This window comes from Saimiri boliviensis, chromosome 19 (assembly GCF_048565385.1).
Source record: "Saimiri boliviensis isolate mSaiBol1 chromosome 19, mSaiBol1.pri, whole genome shotgun sequence".
NCBI lineage: Eukaryota > Metazoa > Chordata > Mammalia > Primates > Cebidae > Saimiri > Saimiri boliviensis.
Window position 1 is genome coordinate 21,834,548 of NC_133467.1, and position 27,554 is coordinate 21,862,101.

The following is a 27,554-nucleotide window of genomic DNA, read 5'->3' on the forward strand; positions in this document are numbered from 1 at the left end:
ACAACTTCAACTCACATAGGTATAATTAGTGCCTTTTCCCCCCGCCAGTTTTTCAACGTACTGGGTAGTTCTTTTGTGAATTCTTACAGTATCAGAAATATTGTTGGAGCATAGGGGAGGGAGTCTCAAGAAAGCTAGAGATCCCGGTTGAGCTAGTGGAGCCAGACAATGGACCACTGATGTTAATGGGATTTCACTGGCATCCAGGGATTGCAGAGGCCTAAGATCTCCTTCTGTAGTTGTTGGGAGAGGGCAAGGAAGGGGATTTTCAACTTACTCTATAGTCAATTATGTATGTACTCATTTATTTATTCATTCACCTATCATTTATTGAGAACCTTTTTTGCGTGCCTGGCACTGCACTAAGAAAAAAGTTTTAAAGAACAACTTTATAGAATAGAGTTATCTTTTTAAAGAGAACAGGAAACTAGGCTGAAATTATGGGGCCTGTAGAAAGAGGAAGAAAAGACAGCCATGGCCTAACAAGTAGCATTGGGACAGAAAAATTGAACGTTCTCTTGGGTTCTGTGGCTTAGAAAAGTTACAGGACTTATCTAAGATCATACAGATCTTTGAAGTCAGGGACTGGCCTAAAATCCAGCCTGAGTGCCTTTCAGATGACCCCCATGAAAACTGAAAAGTAAAAAGAATTCAGACCTCGGAAAGAAAAACATCTTGATTTCTACCCTGTTTCACCTTCAGTTACTTTAGAAATAAACCTCTCTGAGCTATAGTATTTCATGTAAAAAATTGTGATTAAAAAATACTCATTGTAAAATGAGGTTACTATAGGATTGAAGTACATGCTGTGATTTCTACAAGAAAGATGGAGTAGTAGAGTCCAGATTTTCTTTCCCAGTTGATACAAGACAAAATACATGACAAAACAATGGTTTCCTTTTTTTGTTTTTGTTTTTGTTTTTTTTCTGAGACAGAGTCTCACTCTGTCTCCGAGGCTGGAGTGCAGTGGCACCATCTCTGCTCACTGTAACCTCTGCCTTCCAGAGTCAAGTGATTTTTTTTCTCAGCCTCCCAAGTAGCTGGGATTACAGACATGTGCCACCATGCCCAGCTAATTTTTGTATTTAAGTAGAGACAGGTTTTCACCATGTTGGCTAGGCTAGTCTTGAACTCCTGACCTCAGGTGATCTACCTGCCTCAGTTTCCCAAAGTGCTGGTACAGGCGTGAGCCAGTGTGTCCGGCCTGAAACAACGGCTTTCGAGACACTGGACATCAGGCAAATAATAATAATAGTAATAATAATAATAATAATAATCCCTGAGAGAAGGGAAACAAATGAATGAGATGAGCCCTATGATTGAGACAATTTACTGCCTTAAGAGAGTTTCCAGATCATGGCCCAGAGAGTGGAAAGTGACATGCAACCTAGTCGACTCCACGAGTTTTAAAGATACAGCTGAAAGTCCTGAGAGATCAACCAAGTTCTGCTTTTACTAGAAAGAGATGAAAGAAGGAAGGAAGGAAGGAAAGAGAGAGAGAAAGAGAGAGAGAGGAGGGAGGAAGGAAGGAAGGAAAAGGAAGAAAGATAGAGAAAGAAAGAAAGGAAAGAAAGAGAGAAAGTAGTCAATCATCAATGTATAATTCTAGAAAATGTAAACTAGTTTGTAATGACAGGAAGCAGACCACTGGTCATCTAAGGACAAGACTTGGGATGGGAAAAGTGGGATGAAGGGATTACAAGGAGCATAATGTAACTTTGTGGAGTGATGGATATGTTTATTTAATATTATATATATATTAAATATATATATATATATATATATATAATATATATATATATATATTTTAAAGGCAGAGTCTCTGTCACCCAGGCTGGAATGCGGTGGCACGATCATGGCTCACTGCAGCCTCAAACTCCTGTGGCTCAAACGATCCTCCTACCTCAGCTTCCCAAGCAGCTGGGACTACAGGCACATGCCACCATGACTGGCTAATCATTATCATGACTGTAGTGATGGTTTCATAGGCATACACAAATGTGAAAGCTTATGAAGTGGTATGATTTAAACAAGTGCAATTTGTTGTATGTAAATCACACTTCAATAAAGCTGCTTTTAAAATTTCCTGTATTTCTATGGTACCTCATAGTAAGTCCTCAGTAAACGTTAGTTCTCTTTCTCTTAACAACTATGTTTTACAACTAGGAACTAATAGGATCATAATTCCTGACTAGAACTCTTTTTCTCACCAGAAAAATGTAAGAACTATTTTTGAAAGACTGAACTGCTTGGTCATCTTTGCTTTCAGTTTTCCTAAGGCTGGCAGCTCTCTGTATCAGCAACACTCCCAAAGAGCCAGACAAAGTGAGTGAGGCCAACCTAGCTTTGCTCCTCTCCACCCTCATCACTCAGGGCCATCACCTTGGCAACCTAACTCAATTTGATGGCTTATCAAGGTTCTTGACGTTTGTATCTCCATTGCCCCAGCATAGTGTTTGGCATGTGGCTAGAGCTTAACAAAGGTTCAAAGAGAGGATTGAAGGAAAAGAGTAAATATTCCTTCCCTGTGCCTGTGTGCCTGCATGGTGACCTCCAGGTCTCCTGCAGTGCAGGTCTCAGCTAAGTCTCAATAAAGGAAATTCTCTGCTCTGACTGCAGCACCAGACCACTGCAGCTCTAGGTCTTGATAACACAGCTTTCACACCAATGCCTTTCCACAATGACTTCACTCACTGGGCCTACAGAGCACTCTGCTAGGGCATCACAACCATTCTTGGCCCATCTACCTTGATTGGATAGCAAAGTAGATTACATTTTAACCGCTTCATGTTGCTAGGGTTCTCAACTCTTGCGTTCAAAGAAACAAGATGGTTATCATAGTGGCAAGCACTGAACTGGAAACCTAAAGACAAGGGTTCTAGTCCTGGCTTTGCCTTCTCATCAGTGAATGACCTGAAATCAGCCCAGCCTAGCCTTGTAACTCATTGCCCAGCCATCCTTACCATAACTTGCTATTCCAGGGGAGGCAATTTTTTTTTTTTTTTTTTTTTTTTGAGATGGAGTCTCACTCTTTCACCAGGCTGGAGTGCAGTGGTGCATCTCAGCTCACTGCAATCTCTATATCCTGGGTTCAAGTGATTTTCTCGGGGAGGCAAAATTTTTAAGAGTCACATCACTAGCCTTGGGTTGCTGGTAAGACCTAGATCTGCCACGTAATAACTAGAAAATGGGTTGAGTGGCATAGCCCATCCAGAGGGCCCTTTGTAGAAAATTTTTCTGTGGTCCATTTTTCAAATGGCCTGAGGCTTATTCATTATCCTATGGGGAAGTAGATACTGTGGTGGTCATGAGAAAATAGCTCTTCTGGTAAGGAGAGAGCTAGGTATGCAAACATTCGGTTGGCAGTACCCCTGAAATTTAACTTGAAAATTGCACCTAATGGCTTCTACAAATTAATAGCATTCAGTGGGGGCTCAGCCTTTTTTCTCTGCAGGACACGCTAATAATATAGGTGCCTTAAAAATTCATAAATTAATATAGTCCACATAACAGTCATACTTCCTGTGAAAAGCACCTGCCACATATTAAAGAAGCTATCCTTTCATTTTTCTTCATTAAATATAAGGCTCATGAACAAGGATGTTTATTACTTTTATTCATTACAGTATTCCTAGTGCAATAGAAAAATGCCTGATACATAACAGGCACTCCAATAAATATTTAAGAATCATTTAATAAAGTCCTTATGAGTTGAATCTGTATGCAAGTCTTTGTAGTAAGTATTATATGTATTGTAACCTTCCTTGACCAAAATAACAGCAATTTCATTTCCCCTAACAACTTTCTTTAAATACCCTCAGAATTTCCTTCTTCCCTCCTGGGTAGTCTATTAGCATCCTCAGAAGACTGGTAGAGATCCAAGCCTTATTTTCAAGAATAAAAGCTGGAAATCATTATTTCCAGCTTTTTCCAGAGTCATAGATTAAATCTCAGCAGAACCCAGATGGGCTATAGGACTTGTTGACCTGCTGAAGGGGCCCTGCAGAGTACTGTACCATCTTGTAGGCATAGTACTGGGTTTGGCTGAGATTTACTCTACAACCCTGAAATAACCATTTCCAGCTTTTATGAGAATAAACAGAGAAGATGATCTGTAGGACCTGTTGATGTGCTGAAGGGGCCCTGCAGAATATTGTACCATCTTGCCTAAATAAATAAAATATATCACTATATTGATTAGGTGTTTGTTTTGTGCTTTCATTAAATAACCAATCTTGTTTTGCCACTCTTGGTTTGTAGACAGAAACTAAGTTTCTTGGTTTCATAAATAGAACAAATCTAATTCAAACCCTCAGTTCCACAAAATATTGCAATCATTCAAATTTTCATGAGAAAAGACATTTATTTATTTACGAAATGTGTGTGCCTTTATTGACTGAGCAGACTCCTTGAGGGTGATGAAGTGGGAAGAATGGTGCCTGGTGGGGCAGTGCTTCACAAGCTTGTAGGTGATTGAGATACTGGTCACTCCTCTCCGGCTTGCCCTCCACTTGGTTGAAGGCCTTGCTGTTGTAGACGCCCACCATGTACCCACCATCTCACTCCCCATCTCGGGCAAGATATTCATGTCCTGCAGGTGCGTGTTCACCACCTCTGGCTTCTGCATAGGTGGTGCCCCTTTCTTGGCCTTGTGCAAGTGCTTCAGCAGTGAGTACTGCTTCCACCACAGGCCATGGTACAGCTTCATTCACTGCTCGCATGACACGTCCAGCAGCGGGTTAGGTGCACACCACAAGAGATGAACTTGCGGAAGGTCCGCTTATTCTGCTTCCCTGCTTTTTCTGCTCCACTTCTGTCATCTTGCTGGTTTCTTGGAAAAGCAGAAAAGATTTTTTTGTTTTGTTTTGGTTTTTTCTTTTTTTTAGACGACGTCTCACTCTGTCACCCAGGCTGGAGTGCAGTGGCGTGATCTCAGCTCACTGAAACCTCTGCCTCCCAGGTTCAAGTCTCAGCCTTCTGAGAACCTCCTGGGGTAGCATGTGGCCCAGAGCCCATGCAATCTCTGGTTCTGTGGGGAGGCACACACACATGAGATTACAGGTGCTTGCTACCATGCCCGGCTAATTTTTTGTATTTTTAGTAGAGACAGGGTTTCACCATCTTAGCCAGGTTGATCTAGAACTCCTGACCTCGTAATCCACCCATCTCGGCCTCCCAAAGTGGAAAAGACTTTGTTTTAAAACAACATGCCTCAAAGTTTTCCAGTGAAATAGAAAATCCAAACTGCTTCCCTTTTCAGTGCTGAAAAATAACATCCTATAGCAGCTATTTCTAGGTCTGTTTATTAACAGAATTGTTTAAAGCTTTTTAAAAAATGCAGATTCCTTGGCTGTACACTGTCCTACTCCATCATCCCCGCCTCTCCCCTCCACACACCCCTACATCATAGGTCAGGGATATGGTCCAGAATCAGTATATAGGAAATGGACCCCAGATGGTTTTGTTGTGCAACCAGATTTTGGAACCACCTTCTAAGCTGTGCTGATAGATAGATAGATAGATAGATAGATAGATAGATAGATAGATAGATGATAGATAGATAGATATACACGTATGTATATTAAAAACACCCAGAACTACTGACTATAAACAAGGGACTTCTTTCCCCTTATTCTAAGGAAGGGATTGTTTCCCAGCCCACCTATCCTCCTACATATGTAGGAGCTACAAACTCAAATGCCTGCTGGACCAGGCATGTAACATAAATGCAGGAAAGATGCAGACAGAGAGCAGTGGGGACTGTGGCAAACACCACCCATCCACAAGGCACAGATGCTTACCAGTTCCAGCCAAGTATGAAAATGGGCCTGTCATCGCAGGAGCTTCTAAATTCTCAAAAGAATCCAGAAATTTTCTAGATTTTGTATAAAATGATATTCCAATCTTTTTATTTAAAATATCTGGTGAAGGCTAAACACATCTGGGGTAGCATGTGGCCCAGAGCCCATGCAGTCTCTGGTCCTGTGGGATGGCACAAACAAAGCCCTTTTAGGCTATATATTCATTCCCGAAGGCTGCTGAAACAAATTTACCACAAACTTGATGGTATACGACAACTGACATTTATTCTCTCACAACTGTAAAGGCCAGAAGTCCGCAAAGTGTTGACTCCAAAATCTGCAGGTGGGTCCCTCTGGAGGCTCTGAGGGAGAATCACTCCTTGCCTCTTTCCTAGCTTCTGGTAGCTGCTAGCAATCCTGCTTCCGTTCTTTGGCTTGCGGGGATGTCCTTGCCGCTCTTTGGCTTGTGGGGATGTCTCACCAATCGGCCTCCGTCTTCATAAGGCCTTCTCCCCTGTCTCCTTTGTCTCGTTTCCCCCTCTATTCTAAATCCTTATCATTGGATTTAAGGTCCATTCCAATCCAACATGATCTCAGCTTGAGATTCTTAACTTAAATACACTTGCAAAGGCCCTTTTTCCAAATAAGCCCACATGTATAGGTTCTGGGGTTTAAGACTTGGATACTTCTTTTTAGAGCCACTATTCAACCCACTACAGGTAGGTTTGCATAAAAATTCCATTATTTCAATCAAATTTTACTTCTACCAGCATTTATCTATTTACTTCTATGATGAAAATGACTTACATCTTGGCAGAAACTTGAAGACATGCCAGCTCAGGCCCAGATGCATGTCGTTACATTTTTTTTTTCTTATATGCTTCTAGTTTTATATGTTACTAGTGTTATTCCATTGCTGTATTTCCTGCCATTACTTCTAAAATCAACGATGTAGGGGTAAAAGGATCTCTGCCTTACACAGGGTCCCAACATTGAAAATGTCCTTGATTGGAGAAAATGGTGCTGTCTGCATGTGCATAGGCAGGATATCAGGGGATGGTGGAAGCAGAGGGCATAGGGTACTGGGTGAAGCAAGAGAACAATAGGTAAAGTAAAAGTCTATCTTCATTGACCAGAGAAAGACACAGGAAATATGGCTCAGGTGAAACAGCCCCTGGAAGTGCCATGTTCTCAAAAATTTTTTACAGACACCTCAGCACTTAAATGTGATTTCTAGTGCCATCTACTGGGAAGCATAGGAGCCAAGTGAGACCTGCGCTAGAAAAATAAAACCATGAGTCCATACTTCAGTCACTTTAAGGGGGCAGTTTTTACTGAGGCTGGATTTTTTTGTCCAAAGGAGAGGATCTACGAAGACTCTTAGCAAACATCTGACTATCTTCTGTGCTGCTCTTACACCACTTAATGCACATGTGGTTGCTGACTCATGCACGTGCTGTGTAATTTGTTGTCCTCAGCTAGTTGGTGAACAGAAGCTGTGTCTTTTTCCTCTCTGTATCAGCACAAGCACAGTGTCTGGCACAGAACAACCTCTCCAAAAAAAATGCCAGTTGAGTATAAAAAAAGAAAAATCCAACTTAATGATTATTTTTATTATCAACCATTTAGCTGTTAACAAATCTGCAGGAACCAAATGGCAAGACAAGCCACAAGACGGAAACTGGATGACTTATAATTTACTAGACTTTGAGCTTTATGAAGCAGTACTTGGGAGGTACACTCGGGGCCAGTTATACCAGGGAGTGAAGCAGCTGTGCCCCATGGAGGAAATCGTCCGATGCAACAAGCTGACTCCTCACACTACTGCCATTCTCTAAGAGGGCAAAGAGCTAAGGTGTGAGCTAGAGTGAAGGTGGGAAGGAAATACATTCCAATTACCAGGTGACTGCTGTTTGCATTTCAGCGCTAAGCCAGCAGTCGTTAACGAGTGTAGCAATTCCTTCCTCACCTTGTAACATATCCATCCACAGAACCTCTACCACAGGGGTCCTCAATTTTGCCTGCAAAACAGCATCCATCACCTAGAAAGCTTTTTAAAAATTCTGATGCACAGGCTGCACCCCAGACCAATTAAATCAGAGTCTGTGGGGGTGGGGCCAGGCCTAAGCATTTTTTAAAGCTTCCAGGTATATTCAATTTCTATGGCTGCTGTAAGAAGTTACTACAAATTCAGGATCTTAAAACAACACAAATTCACTATCTTATAGTTCCATATCAGAAGTTCAAAAGGGGTCTCACTGAGCTAAACTCAAGGTGTTAGTAGAATTGCCCTCCCTACTGGAAAATCTAGAAGAACTGGTTTTCTTACCTTCTCCAGCTTCTAGAGCAGGCGTCCCCAAACTTTTTACACAGGGGGCCAGTTCACTGTCCCTCAGACCGTTGGAGGGCCGCCACATACTGTGCTCCTCTCACTGACCACCAATGAAAGAGGTGCCCCATCCTGAAGTGCGGCAGGAGGCCGGATAAATGGCCTCAGGGGGCCGCATGTTTGGGGACGCCTATTCTAGAAGCTGCCTGTGTTCCTTAGCTACTGGCTTCTGGTCTTCAAAGCCAGCAATGACTGGTGAGTCTTCCTTACATTGCTTCACTCTGACACTGACTCTTTTACCTCCCTCTTCCACATTTTAAGACCCTTGAGATTATGTTGAGTCTACCCAATGTCTATATTTGATTATTCAAAAAATCTATTTTAAAGACAGTTCATTAGCAACACCAAATCCATCTGCTACATTAATCTTCCTTTGCTGTGTAGTGTAATGTAACATTCATAGGTTGCCAGGATTAGGACATGGACATCTTTATGAAAACATTATTCTGCTTACCATATCCGATGACTCCAATGTGCAGCTGAGAATAACTACTGGTTGTGCCAGGCACCATGGCTAACATCTGTAATCCTAGCACTTTGGGAGGCCAAGGCAGGCACTTTGGGAGCCCAGGAATTCAAGACCAGCCTGGACAACATGGTGAAACCTTGTCTCTACCAAAAATACAAAAATTAGTTGAACACAGTTGTGTGCACCTGTAGTCCCAGCTACTCATGAGGCTAAGGCAAGAGGATTGCTTGAGCCTGGGAGGCAGAGGTGGCAGTGAGCCAAAATCACGCCACTTCATTCCAGTCTGGGCAACAGAGTGAGACACTGTCTCAAAAAAAAAAGAATAACTACTGGCCTACGCAACCCATAAGATGGCAGACTTAGAGCAGAGGGCCAGTTAGCAGGCAGCCATGACAGAAGACTGGAGGCATACACTGAAAAGTTGGTGGGGGACAAGGGCAAAAAGGCAGGGAAGGGCAATAGTCAGCCTTACAAATTTTACATTGTCACAGAACTTCTTTAGGATGGGGGAGGGGAGGTGCAAACTGTCATGTGGTTTATTCTCATTCAGTTCTTTGATAGCCCTGGGAAGCTAAATTGCACACTTTCCCAAGGATAATAGGACCATCCCCCACTTAGCTGTAGCCATTAAAGAAAATTGAGGTCATAATACAAGATAAGACTTTTCCAGACTTTTGTAACTCATTGCTATCAGCTTGCTCCTTGTTTTGTACTCAAAGCCTGGGTACATGCCAGATTCTCAGGCATTCTGTAGGCTGTCTCCCCTATAATCTGCCTCTCTGCAAAACAGATTAAATATAGCTTGAAGATGTGTAATGATCGGCCAACACTTTAATGTCAACACACACACACACACATGAGATTTCTGGCTTCTCTTAAAGACCTAGTTAAGCTGAGACAGTGCTTCTGCAGGACAACTTGGCTGGGACAGCCACTGCCTTGAGAGGGGACATTTATTCTCTGGTTTGCCACAGGTCTCATCCTAGCCTTTTTGTTTTGTACCTGGCTCACTCACTCCACGTATTTGTTACTTGCTTGATCTGAGGCTTGGCATTGAAGCTTACAACCCTCCCCGCTCCTCTAGAGCTCTTGCCTAAAGTTAGGCAAAATTCCCATAAGGAACCATTTGCCTGTCATTAATGCAAAAGTGAAGAGCTCTCCAGTGGAAAAGATGGGATTCAGGCCAACGGCTGTCTGTACATACAAAACTTTTCTCACAACATAGCAAGCTCCAGAGGGGAGTCAGACTAGGGTTTGAGTAAGCAGCATGCAGCCACCAAGTGTTCTGGTGAACATACTGGTCTCTATCGGTACAAATTTCCTTTGCAGAAAGTTAAGCCAAAAACTGCCTCACTTCTGTCACTTGGTCTTTCTCCAGCCTTTGGCACATAACCAATTTCCTTCTTCTTTTATATTTAAGTCTTAATAATTATCACCCATGAGTGCCTCTTCCCATCTCCAAATGTGGATGCAGAATGTAAATCCATGCCTAACTCCGTGGACCATTCCCCCTAAGATGTAACTGAGACCTTATCATTCTGATAACGCCTAGAGCTTGGCTGTGCCACTCAAATGTGCTGCTCCAAAATCTGCACAGCATGAGTGATCTGACCAAGGACAGGCAGACGAGTTCCTCTGACTCAGACCCTGGGCCTCTATAACCCATCCTAACACTGTGCAAGCTCACAGATAAGAAAACAGTGGTCAGTCACAGTGGCTCATGCCTGTAATCCCAACACTATGGGAGGCCAAGGCAGGTGGATGACTTGAGCCCAGGCGTCAGAGACCAGCCTGGGCAATGTGGTGAAATTGCCTCTACAAAAAATTAGCCAGGTGTAGTGGTACACACTATAGTTCCAGCTATCTGGGAGGCTGAGTTGGGAGGATCATCTGAGCCCAAAAAGTCAAGGCTGCAGTGAGCCGTGATGGTGCCACTGCACTCCAGCCTGAGTGACAGAGAGACCGTTTCCAAAAAAAAAAAAAGATGAAAAAAGAGGATTTGCCAAGTAAGGTCCTTTGAGGTACACAGACCTGCTGTAAGGGATAATCTTTCCTTTATAGAGTTCCAGGGGAAGACCCTCTCCTAAAGAAAGAACACCAATTATTTCCAATGGATAAGATCCAAAAACACTTCTCTGCACTCCATCATCTCCTTAATGAACTGACACTATTTTCTAAGGATGACAACCTGACTGAAATACAGACAGTCCCTGACTTACAGTTTTTCAAGTTTACAATGGGTTATCAGGATATTAAATGCATTTTCTACTTATGATGGATTTATCAGGATATAACCCCATCCTAAGCTGAAGAGTATGTATGCTTCACCTGAAAGGTTAGGGTCCATTTTTAAAGGGCCTGTAGAAAGATAAGCCAGGTGATGAATGGTGACAATGCCTATTTTCCATGGTACAGTTCATTAAGTCAACCTTGGTATAATTAGGAAAGACAAAATTCAAGCCAGTCTTGGAATCACTGGTTTAATGGTTCTCAATAAATGGTTAAGATTGATGTTTCCAGCCAAGTGAAATTTGGGTTTAGATATAGTTTGGGCTTAACAATCCTTTATCTCAGATTAAATGAGACAGTGCTTTAAACCACTTAGAAAAATGCCTGGAACACATTAAGTTTTATTACTAAAGTTTTTGGTCATTCTTAAGACATTTTCACTTCTACCACCACTCTTTACGCAGAATCTGGCACATAGCTGTCACTCAACGAATGTCAGTAAACAAACACCAGTGATTTTAGTCTGCCAGGTCTCTGACATGCGAAGCCATGAGGCCAGGTCCATACGCTCCCTCCACTGAGAAAAAGACAAATGGCTTAGACTATAAGGTTTGCATCATCAAGGAAAGCTGTCAAATAATGAAGTGGGTTAGCAGATTCCTAAAAATTGGAACCATTTCAGCAGCAGTTTCGTCCACAGGGAGAAACTCTGTGGATGTCTCACATCTATAGAAACTCTACTCTGTTTATAGTCTTTTGGCATCTTGCTCCGCAATCTCACTTGAGATTACTACTATAGAACTAAGAGAGGAATAAATCAAAAGCAAACCACTGTAAGTAGAGATGCAATAAAATTTGGCTGTCTTGAGTCCTGAAGGGCTTGGTGCATACTTGTTAAGGCATGCAGTGTGTGCTAAGGGCTTCAGCAGGGAGTTCTCCTCAAAGATATGCTGTAGGAAGCAAAGATGAACCAACCCAAGTGGTACTGAAGAGGACAAGATGGGAAGGACATTTTAATTTTCCCTAATCTTCAGGCAACCTCACCAAGCTGGAGGTCACACGTAGCTAAGTATGAAACCAAGAAAAACATGAAACTTAAGAGTACTGTGCATTGTATTTCTTCAATCTCTGGCAAGCTGGGAGTCCAAGGTCAGTCTAGGCAGGAGGGCTGCTAGGCCTAAGCAATCACATAATTTTCACTGTCTTAAGCATATCTGACAGGACATACGTGTCATCCCAACCCCTCCCGGGCTTCCTCAGGGTCCGCTCCAAAGCCTGGGCTGTTTCCAGGAGCTCTGGTGTGGCAAGTTTTTGCTCAGGGTGCAGCTGACAGAACAGGATCTCATTCACTTCACCCTCAATTCGCCGGACATACAGGAGGGGGAACACTGCCTTGAGCCCAGCCAGCACTGAGTCCTTTAGCCCCAAGTCTCGGCACACGAGGTTGAGAATAAAAACACCTATAGGGTAGGAAGAAAAGTCAGAATGACCTCACATCAAGACACATATCAAAGACAAGGATCAGCTTTGAGGAAAATAGCAATTCCTGTTCCAGGGACACTGGTGGACTAAACTGCACTTGTGGTGAGTTTGCAGAGAATACACAGCATACAAAGGCAGATGGAAAAAAGCATGGGGAGCATGTGAGCCATAAACAAACTTCGGCCTTATTTTTTGCTCTTCTGTGCCGCTCACACATTATTTTACCATTCTCCACACCTCAGTTTCCCGAAGAATTGCTCTGAGAAAGAAGTGATTCCCAGCTGGGCACGGTAGCTCATGCCTGTAATCACATACTTTGGGAGGCCAAGGCAGGCGGATCACCCTAAGTCAGGAGTTTGAGACCAGCCTAGCCAAAATGGTGAAACCCTGGCTCTACTAAAAATACAAAAATTAGCTGGGCATGATGGTGGACATCTGTAATCCCAGCTGCTAGGGAGGCTGAGGCAGGCGAATCTTTTGAACCTAGGAGGCAGAGGTTGTAGTGAGCCAAAATCCAGACTGGACGACAGAGTGAGACTCTGTCTCAACCAATCAATCAATCAATAGAAAGTGATTCCCTACGAAAGTAAAATTTACCAACTCCACAGGGATATTACATTCCTGACATAACCAGTGAGAGGGCCAAGGTTACCTTGACTTCTGACAATTAAGATTCCAAATCAAGCCAGTCACCACAATGCCTTATGCCAAATCAAAAACACCTAGAGGGCTGTTAACATAGGGATTAAGGGCTATGAAGATTCACTGCCGAAGATTAAATAACGCACTGCCTAGTAGAGCACGTTTAGGAAGCATCATGTAGTAGCTAGAATCACCATGTTGGTGGGAGGGTGAACTGCTACAACCACTTTGTAAAACTGTGTTAGCATCTACGAAAGCTAAAGATACACGTAACCTATGATCCAGCAATTACAACTCTGTGTATATATTCAAGAGAGCTGAAAACATAATTCATCAAAAGGCACCTATCAGAATGTTAATGGCGGCACTACTATAATAGACCCACACAGGAAACAACCCAAATACCAACAGTAGAACGGATACATGAATTGTTGTAAGTCACATGATACAACACAGCAATAAAAATAAGCCATGTAAGCACAACACTGTGAATGAATCTCACAAACATCACGTTGAGTTAAAGAAAAAAATGGAAACTTAAAAAGTACATTCAGCCAAGTGCAGTGGCTCATGCCTGTAATCCCAGCACTTTAGTAGTCCAAGGTAGGAGGACTGCCAGAGGCTAGAGATTGAGACTAGACTGGGCACATAGTGAGATCCTGTTTCTACAAAAAATAAAAATAAAAAAATTAGCCAGGCATGGTGGCATGCACCTATAGTCCCAGCTACTCAGGTGACTGAGTTGAGAGGATTCCTTGAGATTAGGAGTTTGAGGCTACAGTAAGCCTTCATGATGCCACTGCACTCCAGCCAGGGAAACAAAGCGAAACCCTGTCTTGAAAAAAAAAAAAAAGAGAGAACATTCCAACATTCTGTGATTCATTTATATAAAGAACAAGAACAGGCAAAATTAAGCTGGGTGGACAGAAGTTAAAATAGTGATTACTCTTGGGAGGACAAGTTACCAAAAGGGGATAAGAGACTTCAGGTGAGCTGGAAATTTTCTGGGGCTAGTAAATGGTTGTATTCAGTTCGGAAATACTGATCGAGCTTGCACTTCTGTGCATTTTTCATTAAAAAGATAAATTTTTTTTAATGGTCCCTTCCCTTCTCCCTCTCCCTACCTTCAGGAATCAAAATGCTTTTGACCTTCTGTAGAAAAGATTGCTCCACAAATGCTGGGGGTGGACAACTCATTCCCAGTGTTGGGTCCTTACTGTCAACGTCAAACATTATGACATCGTAGCGAGGCTGTGCTGGAAAAAAGAAAGAAAAGAGTCCTTGTCTTTGCTGGATCAAATAATACCATGTACATTCCTACACTATACTTCCTCTTTACCAGTGATGGGCAGGGTGACTAAGTCAGAAGGATGTCACGGAGGATGTGGTTTGCCTGTAAGGGCACTGATGTCATGGCCCTGGGGGTCCTTGTCATCAGGGTTCAGAGTGTCTCATAGTAAAGACGGAACCTTCTTCCACATTTAAAATCACCTTCCAAAGGCAAAAACATTAATGGGGTCCATTTTAGCATTAATATTTCTTGGTTAAGAGTGTATCAAGACCAGTGGCTTTTGACTCCAGCAGAACATTACAATCATCTTGGGAAGCTTCTAATGTGGACTACACTCCTGACCAACAGAATAAAATATCCTGGGGTGGTGGTGGGGGACGGCGGGGGGCAGCCAATGGGAGGAGAGATGGGAAGCCTCTGGTATTTTTCTTGAGCTTCCCAGGTAATTCTAAATACAGAGTTGAGAACCACTGATCTAGACAAAGCAGTTAAGCCTTTAAGAACTGACCCAGTAAACAGTAACTTTTAACTCTAAAAACAGCACATTTTGCCTTATAAGAGAAAATGTTCTGAAATTTGAGTTAGTGTTATCTTTGCAGTTCCATAAACAAGAGCTGACTCAAGAAAGAAATGATTTTGCTAAACGGCTGAGAAAGAACTGATGATGAAATGGATGTGCTCCTTATTATAATGTTAAATTGTTTTTTATAATGGGTAGATCTGCAATGCCACTGACATATTTTTAGAAAATTTTGAAACTGTGATAGTAATTATTCAATATAATTAAGTAATTAGGACTGCTGCACGCTTATCACTGTTCATAGCACAAGATGTGATTTTAGTTTCTTACAAAGAGAACATGTTGGCTCATCAAAGTCCAAGGAAAACAATAGCCTTCATTTGCAGACTTGAGCCCACTAATCTAAAAGGTTTTGGTGGTTACAGAAGATGGGGGAAGCCATTGAAAACTGATCTACAGATAGCAACAGCAGTAACATCATGCATTAAGTACTTACCTTGTGCATGGCACTGTTGTAAATACTTGACCATATTAGTATCTGGGGGTTTGGGTACCTCAACTAACCCTAGCCTCAGAGAAGAAATCTATGAAACTGTTAAGATACAATTCAGTTTGCAATTGAAATTAAGATAGCATCTGTTCAATACTCCTCCCAGGCATCCTAGTTTGCCACACCCTTACTGGAAGATAGTCTAATCCAGTGAGAGCAGAGTATCTGTTATGAAATGAGCAGACCAGGAAGGGTGGCCTGAGCTCCCCAGTACAACTACACCAACCTAACTGCCTTCTCCCCCAAGGACTCGAGCTCCAGAAAGTACTACAGTCACCGGTGGCCTATCTATATAATGAGCAGACTTATTGTCTCTAGTAGTTTGCAGAAAACTGTTATACTTGTGGTTTTTGTCCTAAATCTGGGATGCAAATTACTAGAGTACATGGAACCTTAATTCTAGTTGCAGAAGGCCTATCAAAATTCCCACAAAGTAGCATCTGCATCAAGCTTTCTCCATCTCAGAACAGTGGAAATTCTGGGCCAGATAAGTCTGTCATCAGTGCCTGTCCTGCACACTGTAAGATGTTTACTAGGATCCTAGACCTTTACTGGTTAGACGCCAGTAGCAACATCCCCTACCCTGATTTGTGACAACCAAAAACTGTCTGAAAACGTTACCAAATCCAAGACCCTGAGGTTGTAAACCACTGATCCTACATGAATACTGTTTTGCTTTATTTCTGGCTTCACCTCCAGTTGAGATATTTACCAGAAACACCTCCCAACATACATTCCACCTTTTCTTTTCCATTTCTTCACCCGACCAGACTTCAGGTTTCTTAAGATAGTGAGGAAATGACAAAGTTACAGGTCAGAAAAAAGCCCACTGGTCTGTTAGCAACGTAAGGGCAGGAATGGCCTGTTTTACTTATTGCTGTTCATTCACACCTAACACAGTGCTAAGCATATAGCTGGTACTCTAGTGAATAAGCCTATCAACAAATGAGCAAGCTGAAGACTGGAATGATACTCATGTCACTTTCTTAGAGATAAACTGTAGACACCCTTGCAGGCCTGACAATGTTGGATCAATCATCCCTCAACACCCCTTCCAATGCTCCAAGAGCAGTAGTACCTTCTTCTCCTTCTGCCAGGCTGGCAATATAGTCCAGGCCGTCTGCAATGTGGACCTTCATTCGGTCACTCTGGGAGAAGCCGAACCACCGAGTGGCCACTTCCAACATGGTGGGGTCGATTTCTACAGCATCAATGCAGGACTTTGGGAAATGATCGTGGACAAAGAGGGGGAGGCTGCCCCCACCCAGGCCTACCACCAACAATGCCAGTGAGATCTCTGTAAGAAAAGAATAGAGCATCACATTGCCACCTGTTCACTGAAAAATTCTGTACCAGCCTCAGGAGGCAAAAGGGAAAGTCAGCTTATTGTCTCCATTCAGGGGATACAAGATTTAGAGGTCTCCCTATGTCAGTCCAGAAATCTAGGAGTCAATTTGACATCTGAAAACTCAATCCTGGATTCATGATGACTAGATCCAGAAGATGAACCAGTGTGTTATTATTATTGTCTCTTAAAGATCTCAAAGCAGCCAGGGGTGGTGGCTCACACCTGTAATCCCAGCACTTTGGGAAGCCTAGGTGAGCAGATTACTTGAGCCCAAGAGTTTGAGATCAGCCTCAGCAACATGGTGAAATCCTGTCTACAAAAAGTAGAAAAATTAGCTTGGCATGGTGGCACATACCTGTGGTACTGGCTACATGGAAGGCGGAGGTGGGAGCCTGAGGAGGTCAAGGCTGCAGTGGGCTGTGATCCACCACTGCACTCTAGGCCTGAGAAAAAGTGAATCCGTGTCTCAAAAAAAAAAAAAAAAACCTCAAAGCATTCAGCTGACATGATCTCAAGAGTCCTCACTATAAGAGTTATTAGACCTCTTGGGGGACTGGGGGGTTAAAAAAAAAAAGAGTTATTAGACCTCTCTAGGAAAGAGAAGAGAGAAGAAGAGTGGCCAAGCAATCTTGCTCATGATTACAAGGCAGCAGAGGCGCAATGCTCCTTGCCCTTGACTCAAAAGGCCACACTGTCTTCTCAGACACCCTCACCAAGTAAGGGTAAGGCATTCAAGTTCCACAAATCACAGGAAAACAATGGCCCAAATCCTACCCCTAAGCACAGAGCACAGCCACCACAGTGGGATCAAGGGAAGACAACAAACAAAAAAATCACCCAAATTAGCTGGGTGACAGACCCTGAGGATTAAATCTAAGAACTGAGATTGTAGTGACATACATCAACACTAAGATAGGACAAAAGAATAGGGTGTTCCAAGAAGGCACATTCAGGGACTTCAGGTGAAAACGGTTACAATCACAGACAGAAACATGAACATTTTTACCAACGCAGTCAGCTCCAAACCTGCTATTAGTGATAAGGCTATGACTGCATTAACATAATATGAATCTTTTTAAAGTAGAAATTCAAGATAGAATTACATCTTTTGTTCAAATAATGCATTACAGAGAATCTGAACAATTAAAATCTGTGTATTTTACATATCTCATTGAATACACTATATACCTTAATTTTAAAAAGAAATGAATGGAAAAAATACAATTTAGACCCAACATATTTCCATACAATTTCAATATAACAAGCTGAGTTTGAGGCAATAGTTACTTAGAATGCTCATTAACTTGTAAGATGGCTGAGATGACCAAAGATAACGTTGTCAGTTTGTAATCACTGTTCTTCAACTACAATGCAGGTGACACCAATTGTTTAGGTCTGTAATCTTTTGTTTTGTTTTGTTTTTTGGTTTTTCTTTTTCTTTTTTTTTTTTTTAAGGTCTGTAATCTTTATCCTCCCTTCTATGGAAGGCAGTGGCATCTCTCTCACCTGGGAGTTGCTCTGGGTTTCTCAGCAGGGCAAGGCCGGCAATCATGGCTTTGTGGTGTTCACAACATAGGTAACTCTTATCAATGGACTGCTCTGGGGCTGCAGGGAGGTCCTCCACTTCAGCAGGCCGCTGCTTCTTCCTGTCCTTTTTCCGCTTCTTCTGGGCTAAACAAGAGATATGAAGTCCTATGCTTAGCACACTAGACCTCAGGAAGCAAGGGTTACCAGCATCAGTGTGCTCCAGATGACTTGAACACACTCAAAAGACCCAATTGTTAAAATTTTGCAAACTGGCCGATATCATGTTGATATCTTGAAACTGGCTTGTAGTAAAACAGTTTGGATGTTTGTCCCCTAGAAATCTCACGTTGAAATGTGGTCCCCAATGTCGGAGCCACCATGATGGTCATGGGGGCAGATCTCTCATGAATGGCTGGGTGCCTTCCCCACGGTAATGAGCAAGTTCTCCCTCTAGAGCTGTTGTTTAAAAGAGCCTGGCATCTCTCTTGCTCCCTCTCTTGCAATGTGATGTGCCAGCTCTCTCTTCACCTTCTGTGACAATTTTAAGCTTCCTGAAGCCTCACCAGAAGCAGATGTTGGTGCCATGCTTCTTGTACAGTCTGCAGAACCATAAGCCAAATAAACTGCTTTTGTTTACAAATTGCCCAGCCTCAGGCATTCCTTTATAGCAACGTAAAACAAACACAGTGGTGGTACTTACACTAGACAACTGATAAACACTATAAATCAGGATTTGCCCCCCAAGCCCACATCACAAAGAGATAGTTATTAAACATTTAACATATACACTAGATACAAGGAAGTTGGAAAAGGAAATGGCAAATGCACACTCAAAAACCTGGGAAAACTCAATTGAGGAGCCCTGGTACCTCCCCTCTGAGAAATGTAAGCCCACTAACAAAAGAAAAGATTACTTACAGTCTTTTAAAGAACGATAAAGTTACTAATCACTCCCTATGTGCCAATTACTGTACCAGAACTTTTATTCTTTAAGCTCTTCTAACAACCTTATCATTCTTGTTCTTGGCAAATGAACACACTGAGCCACTGAAGTGTTAGGTAAATAGAGAATTAGCAGATGGTGCAGACAGGATTCGAAACTCAGACTGCCTGTCTCTATCACCTATCAACTTTCTGTTGTGCCACACAGGTAGCACTACTGACCTCTGTTGAACAAGGAAATCACAAGTATTCAAAAAAGGAAAGAAATCCTAAAAAGTCACTCCATTTTCCCTCTCCCCACTCCCTCCACTGTTCCAGGGTATCATACTAAATGGATGGCTGTGTCTTCATAGGGATCAGCTGCATTTCCGAGCAGTAAAAGGTAATGATGACTGGGGTCAGGGTGCTTTTCAGAGATGTTAAATCACTTTTTAATATGCTGTCCTTCTTGCTCACCAATACTTTCCTGAGGGAGATCATTCTTTCCATGAGATCAAAGTGCTAACAAGAAGTCAAGGAACGTGACAATGGTGAAAAAACCTGAAACTCAAACTGAAAGCGGCAAAATATTCTTTTAAGCAATTTTACTAAGGTTTTATTGTGATGAAACTGAACCAACCTACAGCCAGAGTGATCACACAATATGGCAGAAACCCAACAATCTTGGGTGCTTTGGCCAGGGGAAACCCCTAAAGTTAAAAAAAAAAAAACATTTCACAGGTAACTTGATCCTAGACACAAATCCATGACCTCAAGCGTCTGAATTCTTTCTCTCCACCCTCCTCCCAGATAGCCTTGCTATGAGAACAGCCCAGTAAGGCAAAGGGAACAACTGGGAATCAGAAGAGCCATTTCAGCTTCCATCCTTGAATCTCTGTGCCTCACGGGGAAGATGCACTGGAGCCAGAGAGGGGAGGGGCGTTCACTTTTCACTCTCTACATTTGACTTTTGAAGTGATTTCAATGAGCAAGTATTGCTTTTTAAATACAAACTGACACAGCTTGTAAAAAACACAGGTAAAACAAACTGTTGAGTCCCCATCAGGGGAAGTTTCTGAGTATCAGCTGGGAGACCACTTAAAGGGATTCTAGAGGAGATGGTCTATATCTATATACTATCCAATACCAGCCACTAGCCCCTGTGGCTAAATGTAAATTAATCAGAATTAAAGAAAATTAAAATTCAGTTCCTCAGTTATACCAGTCACATTCCAAACGCTCAGCACTACATATGGCTAGTTGCAAACACATTGGAAACTCCAGTACCAAATGTCTCCTTCATCACAGACAGGTCTAATGAACAGTGCTGTGTTCATTAGATGGTCTCTAAGTTACTCACAAACACCAAAACCCTCTGAAACAGGTGAGTCACACTATGGTGTTGCAGGGCTCACCTGCAACTTCCATAGTTCTGGCTCACCTCTGAGGCCTACTGAAACAGTACAGAGAGGTACATGGAGCACCAACAAAACAGATGCCTTTAAACTGAAGACATTAATGTGATTATCACATGTATTTGGTTTCACTATCCATGCCCCTTATCACTTCAGAACCAGGCTCTGCTCAAGAGCATAATGTACTCTGCTTATCACTACTCACACCTGAAGATTCCAGAAGGTTAAGAACCCACAGACACCCAGGTCCATCCTACATCTTGGCCAAGCTCCCAGGAAATCTAGTCCATGCCACGGCCACTTGGGTCCCACTACCGTGCCCTACGACACCTCACCTCTGTGAGACACATCCTTCAGCAACCTGGCTTCTGACTGCACCACATTCCTGTTGCTGAGGAAGATCAGTCGCCGGAAGAATCGCTTGTCATCACCTTGCACGTCCTCGATGACATAGTCACCGCTCAAGGGGCTACAGTCTTGGTGCTGAATGGTCCGGACCCCAATGTCCCCCACCACAGACAGAAAGGGCACCTGAAGGTACAACCAGAGATGTGGTCAAAACAGCAGCTCATTTAAGAAGAGAAATTATAACCTCTTCCCTTTGTATGTATATATCCCCATACCATGGTTCTAGACAACAACTACTCCAAAGATGTGCCATTCTATTAAAGTACTTTTCTGGGGCCTTTGAACAGATCTCAAAGGTTTAACTCATCTTTTGAAAATCAACTGAACACATAAAGATCTCCCAAAGTTGGTTCTCTCTAAGTTCTTTTAGGGGTTTCTCATCAGTAATCCCTAAAAGAACTCTCAATAATCCAGGATAACAAAAGCTAGAGAGAACCCTCAGGAAGGGGCTGGGATTATGAGAAGGAATCTATACAAGAATAAAGATAACAAAATTCATGAGGGAAACAACCACTCCAAATCCAGATAAATTTTCCTTGCCCCTAGTTACTCTCATCTATTTTTCCCCCATTTTTCTAAACCTTAGGAGAAAAACACATGTTCCCCCTAAACTTTCCCACTCCTTCCCCCTATCTTTATATCTATTTGCTTTTTTAAAAGAGCTGTAAGACTATTTCATAATCACCAGAATCTCCTGACCCTGCAGACTCAGGCACTGATGAGAGGTCACAAATGAAGCTCCCCAGACGATCTGGGATTCCCTGAAACAGGGGTCATCAACCCCAAAATTGGCCAGGAAAAATCAAACACACATTCGTCTGTAAATATAAGTCAGCCTAGTGGGCAGAACCACAGGCCAGGAACCCAGGAGCCTGGGTTCTTTTTTTCAGATCTGTTACTATTTGCACCAAGCCTCTAGACACTGTTGCCTTCCCAACTATCACAAAGGATCAAAATTTGGGCAACACAGGGAGACCCTGTCCCTACAAAATATGTAAAAAAATCTAGCCAGGTAAGGTGGCTAACACCTACAGTCCCAGCTAATACTGGAGGCTAAGGTGGGAGGATGGTTTGAACGCAGGAGTTTGAGGCTGAGGCTGCAGTAAATCATGATCACACCACTGAACCCCATTCTAGCCCAGGCAACAGAGCAAGACCCTATCTCAAAAAAGAAAAAAAAAGGATCAACTCCTCATCATGAAGTTCTTGCAATAAAATCACTTGTCCATTACCCATGGTGACCAGGATAGCACAAGATAGTTAGTGTTAACTGATAATGCCATATCATCATTTAGGTAAAAACCTTCAGTTTCCTTCCCAGTAAAACATCTGACCAGCAATGCGAATACCTGGATAACTGTGCTGAGCTGTTTTGGCCCTTTCCCGTGTATATCCTCAGATAATGATAGTTCTAAGAAGCAAAATGACCAAGGAAGTCCAGTTCAAAAAGTGTGGAAGGAGAAATCCACAATCAGAGCAACTCAAATTAGAAAGCGCTAGAGACCACCATGTGTACAGCATTTCTTTCCTGTCATATCTATGGAGTATGAGAGGTCCCCAGACACTCAGGCTACTGTGCTCACTTTCCTCTCATTGCCTGGGGCAAAGGACAGTGCTTCCCTGCCATTTAACCCTTAGCTGCTGATACACCTCCAGAATTAGGTAAGGATCACAGACTCTAGTCCTAGCTCATGCCAAGGCTCCCTCTGACTCCCTGGCTGCTAACATGACTTCAGAGACCCATGAAAGCTGCTACAAAAGCTTTGTTACCTGCTGCTGGAGAGGCATCCCAGCTGGTGCTAACTCCATGACTCTAGCCGACAGCTCAGCTTGGATGTGGTCCATGCTTTCATACTGCTGACCTCGGTGAAGGGCCACTGTAATCAGCCTCCTAAAGCCAGCACTGGCCGCCAGCTGTTTCCGGCCCTCATCCATGCCAAAGAGCCACTCAGTCTCCCGGCCCTGAGGGACTAGAAAAAGGAACCTTGTTACAGAGAATCCTGGAAATAGTGTTCAAGCCCACAACCAATATGGCCCCAAAGGCCAAAAGCCAGTCCCTGTCCAAGACCAGCACCTTCCCCAACTGTGACTCACTGAGGAACTATCAATTCTCTAGTTCACAACACCTAGGGCAAAGCAGCCCATCAGACATGAGGCAGGACCAAGGGTAAAGAAGAAGTGTGGGCATGTCTGGAGGGGAAGGAGGTAGGCACCTACCACAACAAAAACAGCAATAATGCCAATACTAAGAAGTCATGCCAGGCATGACTCCAAGCAGTTGACAAACATAAATTAATGGAATCCTCCAACAGCCCAAGATGTAAGTAGTACTATTATTCCCATTTTTACAAACAAGGAAATTGAGAAACAGAAGTTACACAATTTGCCCAAGTTCAAACCATAAGTAAATGGCAAAGCTGGGACTCAAACCCAGGCAGTCTAGCCCCAGACTCTCTACCCATGCTTGTATTCACTGCACTATTTATTTCTACACGTGGACAGATAGAATTATAGACTACTTGAAAAACTGGCTTAGTCACCAGGAAAAAAATTACTATAATACCATGACCATAAACACTTTGCATTTGTCTAGAATGTTCTACTTTTGAAAGCATTTCCTCATACTATCTTTTTCATCCTTATTAAGGTAAATCTGATATCCCTTACTGCTTTAAATAATAATGACTAACATTTACACAGCACTTCCAAGGTCAAGTACCATTTCTAAGAGCTTTTATACTTCTCACAACTACACCAGAGTTACAATCCCACTTTATAGATGAGAAAATCAAGGCAGATAAAGAAACGTAACCTGTCTAATGTCCCACCATCATGAAGTGACTGAGCTAAAACTGAAACCCAAATAGTCTGGTTCTAGAGCTCACTTTTTTTTAGCTGCTGCCCTATACTGCCTCTGTAAATTTTGCAAAAAAGCCCAGCAACTTCCCCAGGTCCTGCAGCTCACAGGCTACAGGTGGGACTAGAACCTACGTCTTAGGCTAGCTAATCCAGCATTACTTCCATTACTCCATGCTACAAAGTCAATTAGCATCTCTATGTCATATGTGGCCTCCAAAATTTATTTCTATTTTCTTTCCTACCAACCCCATTCTCACACTTCATCAAGTCTTTGCAATGGAAGATGAGAAGAAATAGGTTTCAACTCGAAGTAGGTTGCTGGAGAGCTATTACTCCCCTTTCATCATGCCTGAGGTAGTCTAATCCTCTGGAAGTACAAACCCCTGCAAGATAAAAACAGTCAAGAATCCCACCAAAGCCCCAGCCCAGTCCCAGCCCCAGCCCCCAGCCCCTGTAAGCCAGCCCCTCCAGGAAAAAGAGGGAGCAATCCCAACTCACTGATGAAAATCGCAAAATGATTGTCCCGCGATGGTTTCACAGTGGGGCTGTCCACCACGTGGAGGGTGTAGCGTGGCTCCCCCGTGTCCCCATCGCACAAGTCCAGAGACACACTCCCCAGCTTGGCCTTGCGGCGCAGCTGGCTGCACAGCCAGGCATACTGCTGCCGTTCCCGCACCGCTTCAGCCAGCCGCTCGGCACTCTCCAGCCGCACAGGCTTGCCCTGCTCCTGAGCACACAGCTCAAAGATCTGAAGGGCAGAGCCAGGGACTGGCCTGAACTTGGTCATGATGAAGGCAAAGACAGGCAAGGAGAACTGAGACTCTGCTTCCAACACCTGGTCCTGGCTGTTGGCCACTTGGTGCACCCTCACCATCCACCCCTCCCGGGAGAAGTGACCCACTGCTTTCTTCAGGATGTGAGCCTGAGCCAGGGAGATGCAGAGGTAGCGACCGCCCACCTGCAGGACACGGCCAACCTCGGCCAGCATCCTGTCCACCTGTTGCAGGGTCTTCTCTTCCTCATCTGTCAGGACAGCATCCAGGGTGCCCTTGTCCAACACCACCTGGAACGAGGCATCAGGAAACTCCATCTGCGTCATGTCCATCTTCAAGAATCTCATCTGGGGCCGTCGGGTGGCATTGCATTCCTTCATTTGCTTGATTACAACCTCACTGATGTCGATGTTCACTATATCTTGATAGCCCACATCATACAGTTGCTCACTCAGTTCTGAGTTGCCACACCCAATAACCAGCACCTGGAGAAAAAATTCACAAGAGGGAGGTAATCAAAGCAAAGGACTGTGCTTCAGGTACTTCAAGGAATCAACTCTCACCTTGGCTGATGCACATTTTCAGAAGGTGGAGATGATAAAGAGCAACATTGTAGAGTTGATTCTAGACTCTATCTTGAAACACCACACATATTTGCTATGGAAAACCACATTCAGCCACAATACAGCTTATATGAAAACGGGCTTTGTTTTGTAGAAACAAATTAATGATGGTTGTTCTTTTCTCTAAAACATGCGCTTATTACTTGGGAATTAATAGGAAGTCAGAGAATCCAAATACAGAGTTACAGTTGAAATCCCGGAGCTGGAATAACCCTATTTCCTCAATCCACTCAGGCCTTTGGCTCCACTAGACAATAAAGTACACTTTGTGATGATTCAAGCCTTACTTGCATCACAGATTCCACCTCATGATACCTGGCTATTTTCTGAAGCCAAACTTAAAATTCAGAATGTTGTCGCCTTCTCCATTCATCCTCAGAAATTCTGATTTACCATCTCTGGAAAAGCATGGTACAAAGAGATGTGAACATGCTTTGGAGCCAGACAGACCTGAGTTTAAATCCCCACATGACCACTTATTACATGTATGATCTTGGGGGGGAAAAAAAGGCTCTCAGGGTCTCAGTCTCCTCAACTGTAAAATGCATGTATGGCCACTCACCTGAGTTTACCATGAGAATTCAGACTGCACATACACAGCACCCAACATAAAGCCTGGCACATAAAGCTTTCCCACAAATGTTAGTTTTCTACCTTTCCACCTTCCCTACCTCCAGTACAATCTCACCTATACCAAACTCGTTATCGTACTTAATCACGTTTCACCTGTGGAACACGTATAGGGTTTATGTCTTAATGCTCTTACAGCTTAACGACTGACTGAGCACAGTGCCTGAAACTCAAGAAGAACTAAAAAACTATTTGATAAATTCATACACGAAGTCACACCTGCTGCAGGTTACACAGGAATGCACAGTGAGAGAAGAACACACTTTCAGGAAGCCACATCTGGGTTGAACTACTAAGGAAGTCACTCTTCAAGTAGGGTTAATTAATCCAAGAATGAGCTGGAATGGGAGGTCTATTAGCTGAAAACCTTTAATTTTTTTTTTCTTTTTTTGTAACAGTGTCTCACTCTGCCACCCAACCTGGAGTGCAGTGGCATGATCATGGCTCACTGCAGCCTTGACCTCCTCGACTCAAGCGATCCTCCCGAGTAGCTGGAACCACAAACGCGTGCCATCAAGCCCAGCTAATTTTTTCGCTTTTTGTAGAGACAAGATCTCATTACGTTCCCTAGGCTGGTCACTAACTCCTGAGCTCAAGCGATTCTCCCACCTGGGTCTCCCAAAGTGCTGGGATTATAGGTATGAGCCACCGCGCCCGGCCTGAAAGAATATTTCAGCTTATCTTTCAGCAGGAATGATGCAGGAAATGCTGAAATATGCGTCCAACTAGCGTCCCGTTTCCCCGCCTGTCGCTGTCCACCAACTGCAAGATTCCTGTTACTAGTTCCCACCTTCGGGAGCACGTACGAAGGGCTGCGAGGCCGCGCTCCTCACCTTTTCTCTGGGCTTGATATATTTGTGTAGCACCCCGCACAGTTCCAGGTAGGTTCCATACCACTCGAAAGCTTTCTTTCCTCGCTGCTGGAAGAACTTCTCCCAATAGTCAACGGAGCCAAACTCCTTGGCACTTTTAGGTAAGAGGTTCATGTTCCTACTGCCGGAGCTGCGTCTTCAAGACTCCCCTACTCCCTGTGAGGTACCATCTGAGGAGCTTGCCCACCACACGCAGGCTCCGGGATACTGCAGTGGGAATTCTTTCCACGGAAAAACAATCACATTGATTTGTTCCCCCACTCCAAACCCCACAGATGACCCTTACACGACAAACGCACGCGCGGGCCACTGAATCTCACAGACGCTCGCCCTCTCCTCCGCGTCTGCTGTCCCTGCCCCACGTGAAGAGACCCTCACACTTCCTCCGAGCTAGATTTCCCAGCCCAGCAACCAGATCCGGGTACGAGGCCTCGTGATTGGTCGGCCGGTCCATCCCATCCCAGCTAGTCATTGGTCGTTGCTTTGCGTTTCTATCACCTCATTGGCTGCTACGTGTACGCTTTTCGCCGAAGACTCCGTAGCAGGCACAAAAAAAGATTTTTTTTACGTGAGGCCGGCCGACCAATCACGGGGCGGGATGGGGCGGGACCGCGGGCCACAGTTGGGGCGGAAGAGGCCGGGCCTCAGTGAGAACAAGGTCACATCCGGGTCCGTGTGAGGGAGGCTGTGATGGGGCTACGCCCTCGGGCTTCCCGGGTTCGGCGTCCGCCGGGTCTTGTAGCCTGCTTAATCACCCGCTCAGATCGTGCGCCGTACAGGGGCGGAGCATGGCAGGCGGGGAGCG

At 43.7% G+C, this 27,554-nt stretch overlaps 1 protein-coding gene across 4 annotated transcripts; it reads right to left on the bottom strand.

Annotated features, from left to right (window-relative positions):
* Positions 1-1,871: 1,871 nt before the first annotated feature.
* METTL13 (methyltransferase 13, eEF1A N-terminus and K55) lies at positions 1,872-27,198 on the bottom strand. Of its 4 annotated transcripts, none has more exons than XM_010336132.2 (8): positions 26,711-27,198; positions 24,350-25,109; positions 22,763-22,962; positions 20,920-21,115; positions 18,228-18,392; positions 16,452-16,670; positions 14,137-14,268; positions 1,872-4,831 (listed from the first exon to the last, which is right to left on the bottom strand). In XM_010336132.2, exons 1-8 carry the CDS (start codon positions 26,861-26,863, stop codon positions 4,740-4,742), a joined length of 1,917 nt encoding a protein of 638 aa, XP_010334434.2. In that variant the 5' UTR covers positions 26,864-27,198; the 3' UTR covers positions 1,872-4,739. The 4 variants fall into 4 exon arrangements, with proteins under 4 accessions (XP_010334434.2, XP_074246296.1, XP_003925418.2 ...); XM_074390195.1 differs by lacking the exon at positions 1,872-4,831 and adding an exon at positions 5,881-5,982; XM_003925369.4 differs by lacking the exon at positions 1,872-4,831 and adding an exon at positions 11,984-12,348 and having other exon boundaries at positions 26,711-27,195.
* Between the last annotated feature and the right edge of the window lie 356 nt (positions 27,199-27,554).

Bases quoted from the DNA above. Each gene is read 5' to 3' on its own strand.
- METTL13 (XM_003925369.4), bottom strand. From the start codon at position 26,863: ATGAACCTCTTACCTAAAAGTGCCAAGGAGTTTGGCTCCGTTGACTAT. The intron at 25,110-26,710 runs GTGAGGAGCGCG...TTTTTTCTCCAG, and splicing joins ATATCAAGCCCAGAGAAAAG to GTGCTGGTTATTGGGTGTGG. The intron at 22,963-24,349 runs GTGAGTTGGGAT...TCCTTTTTCTAG, and splicing joins TCATTTTGCGATTTTCATCA to TCCCTCAGGGCCGGGAGACT.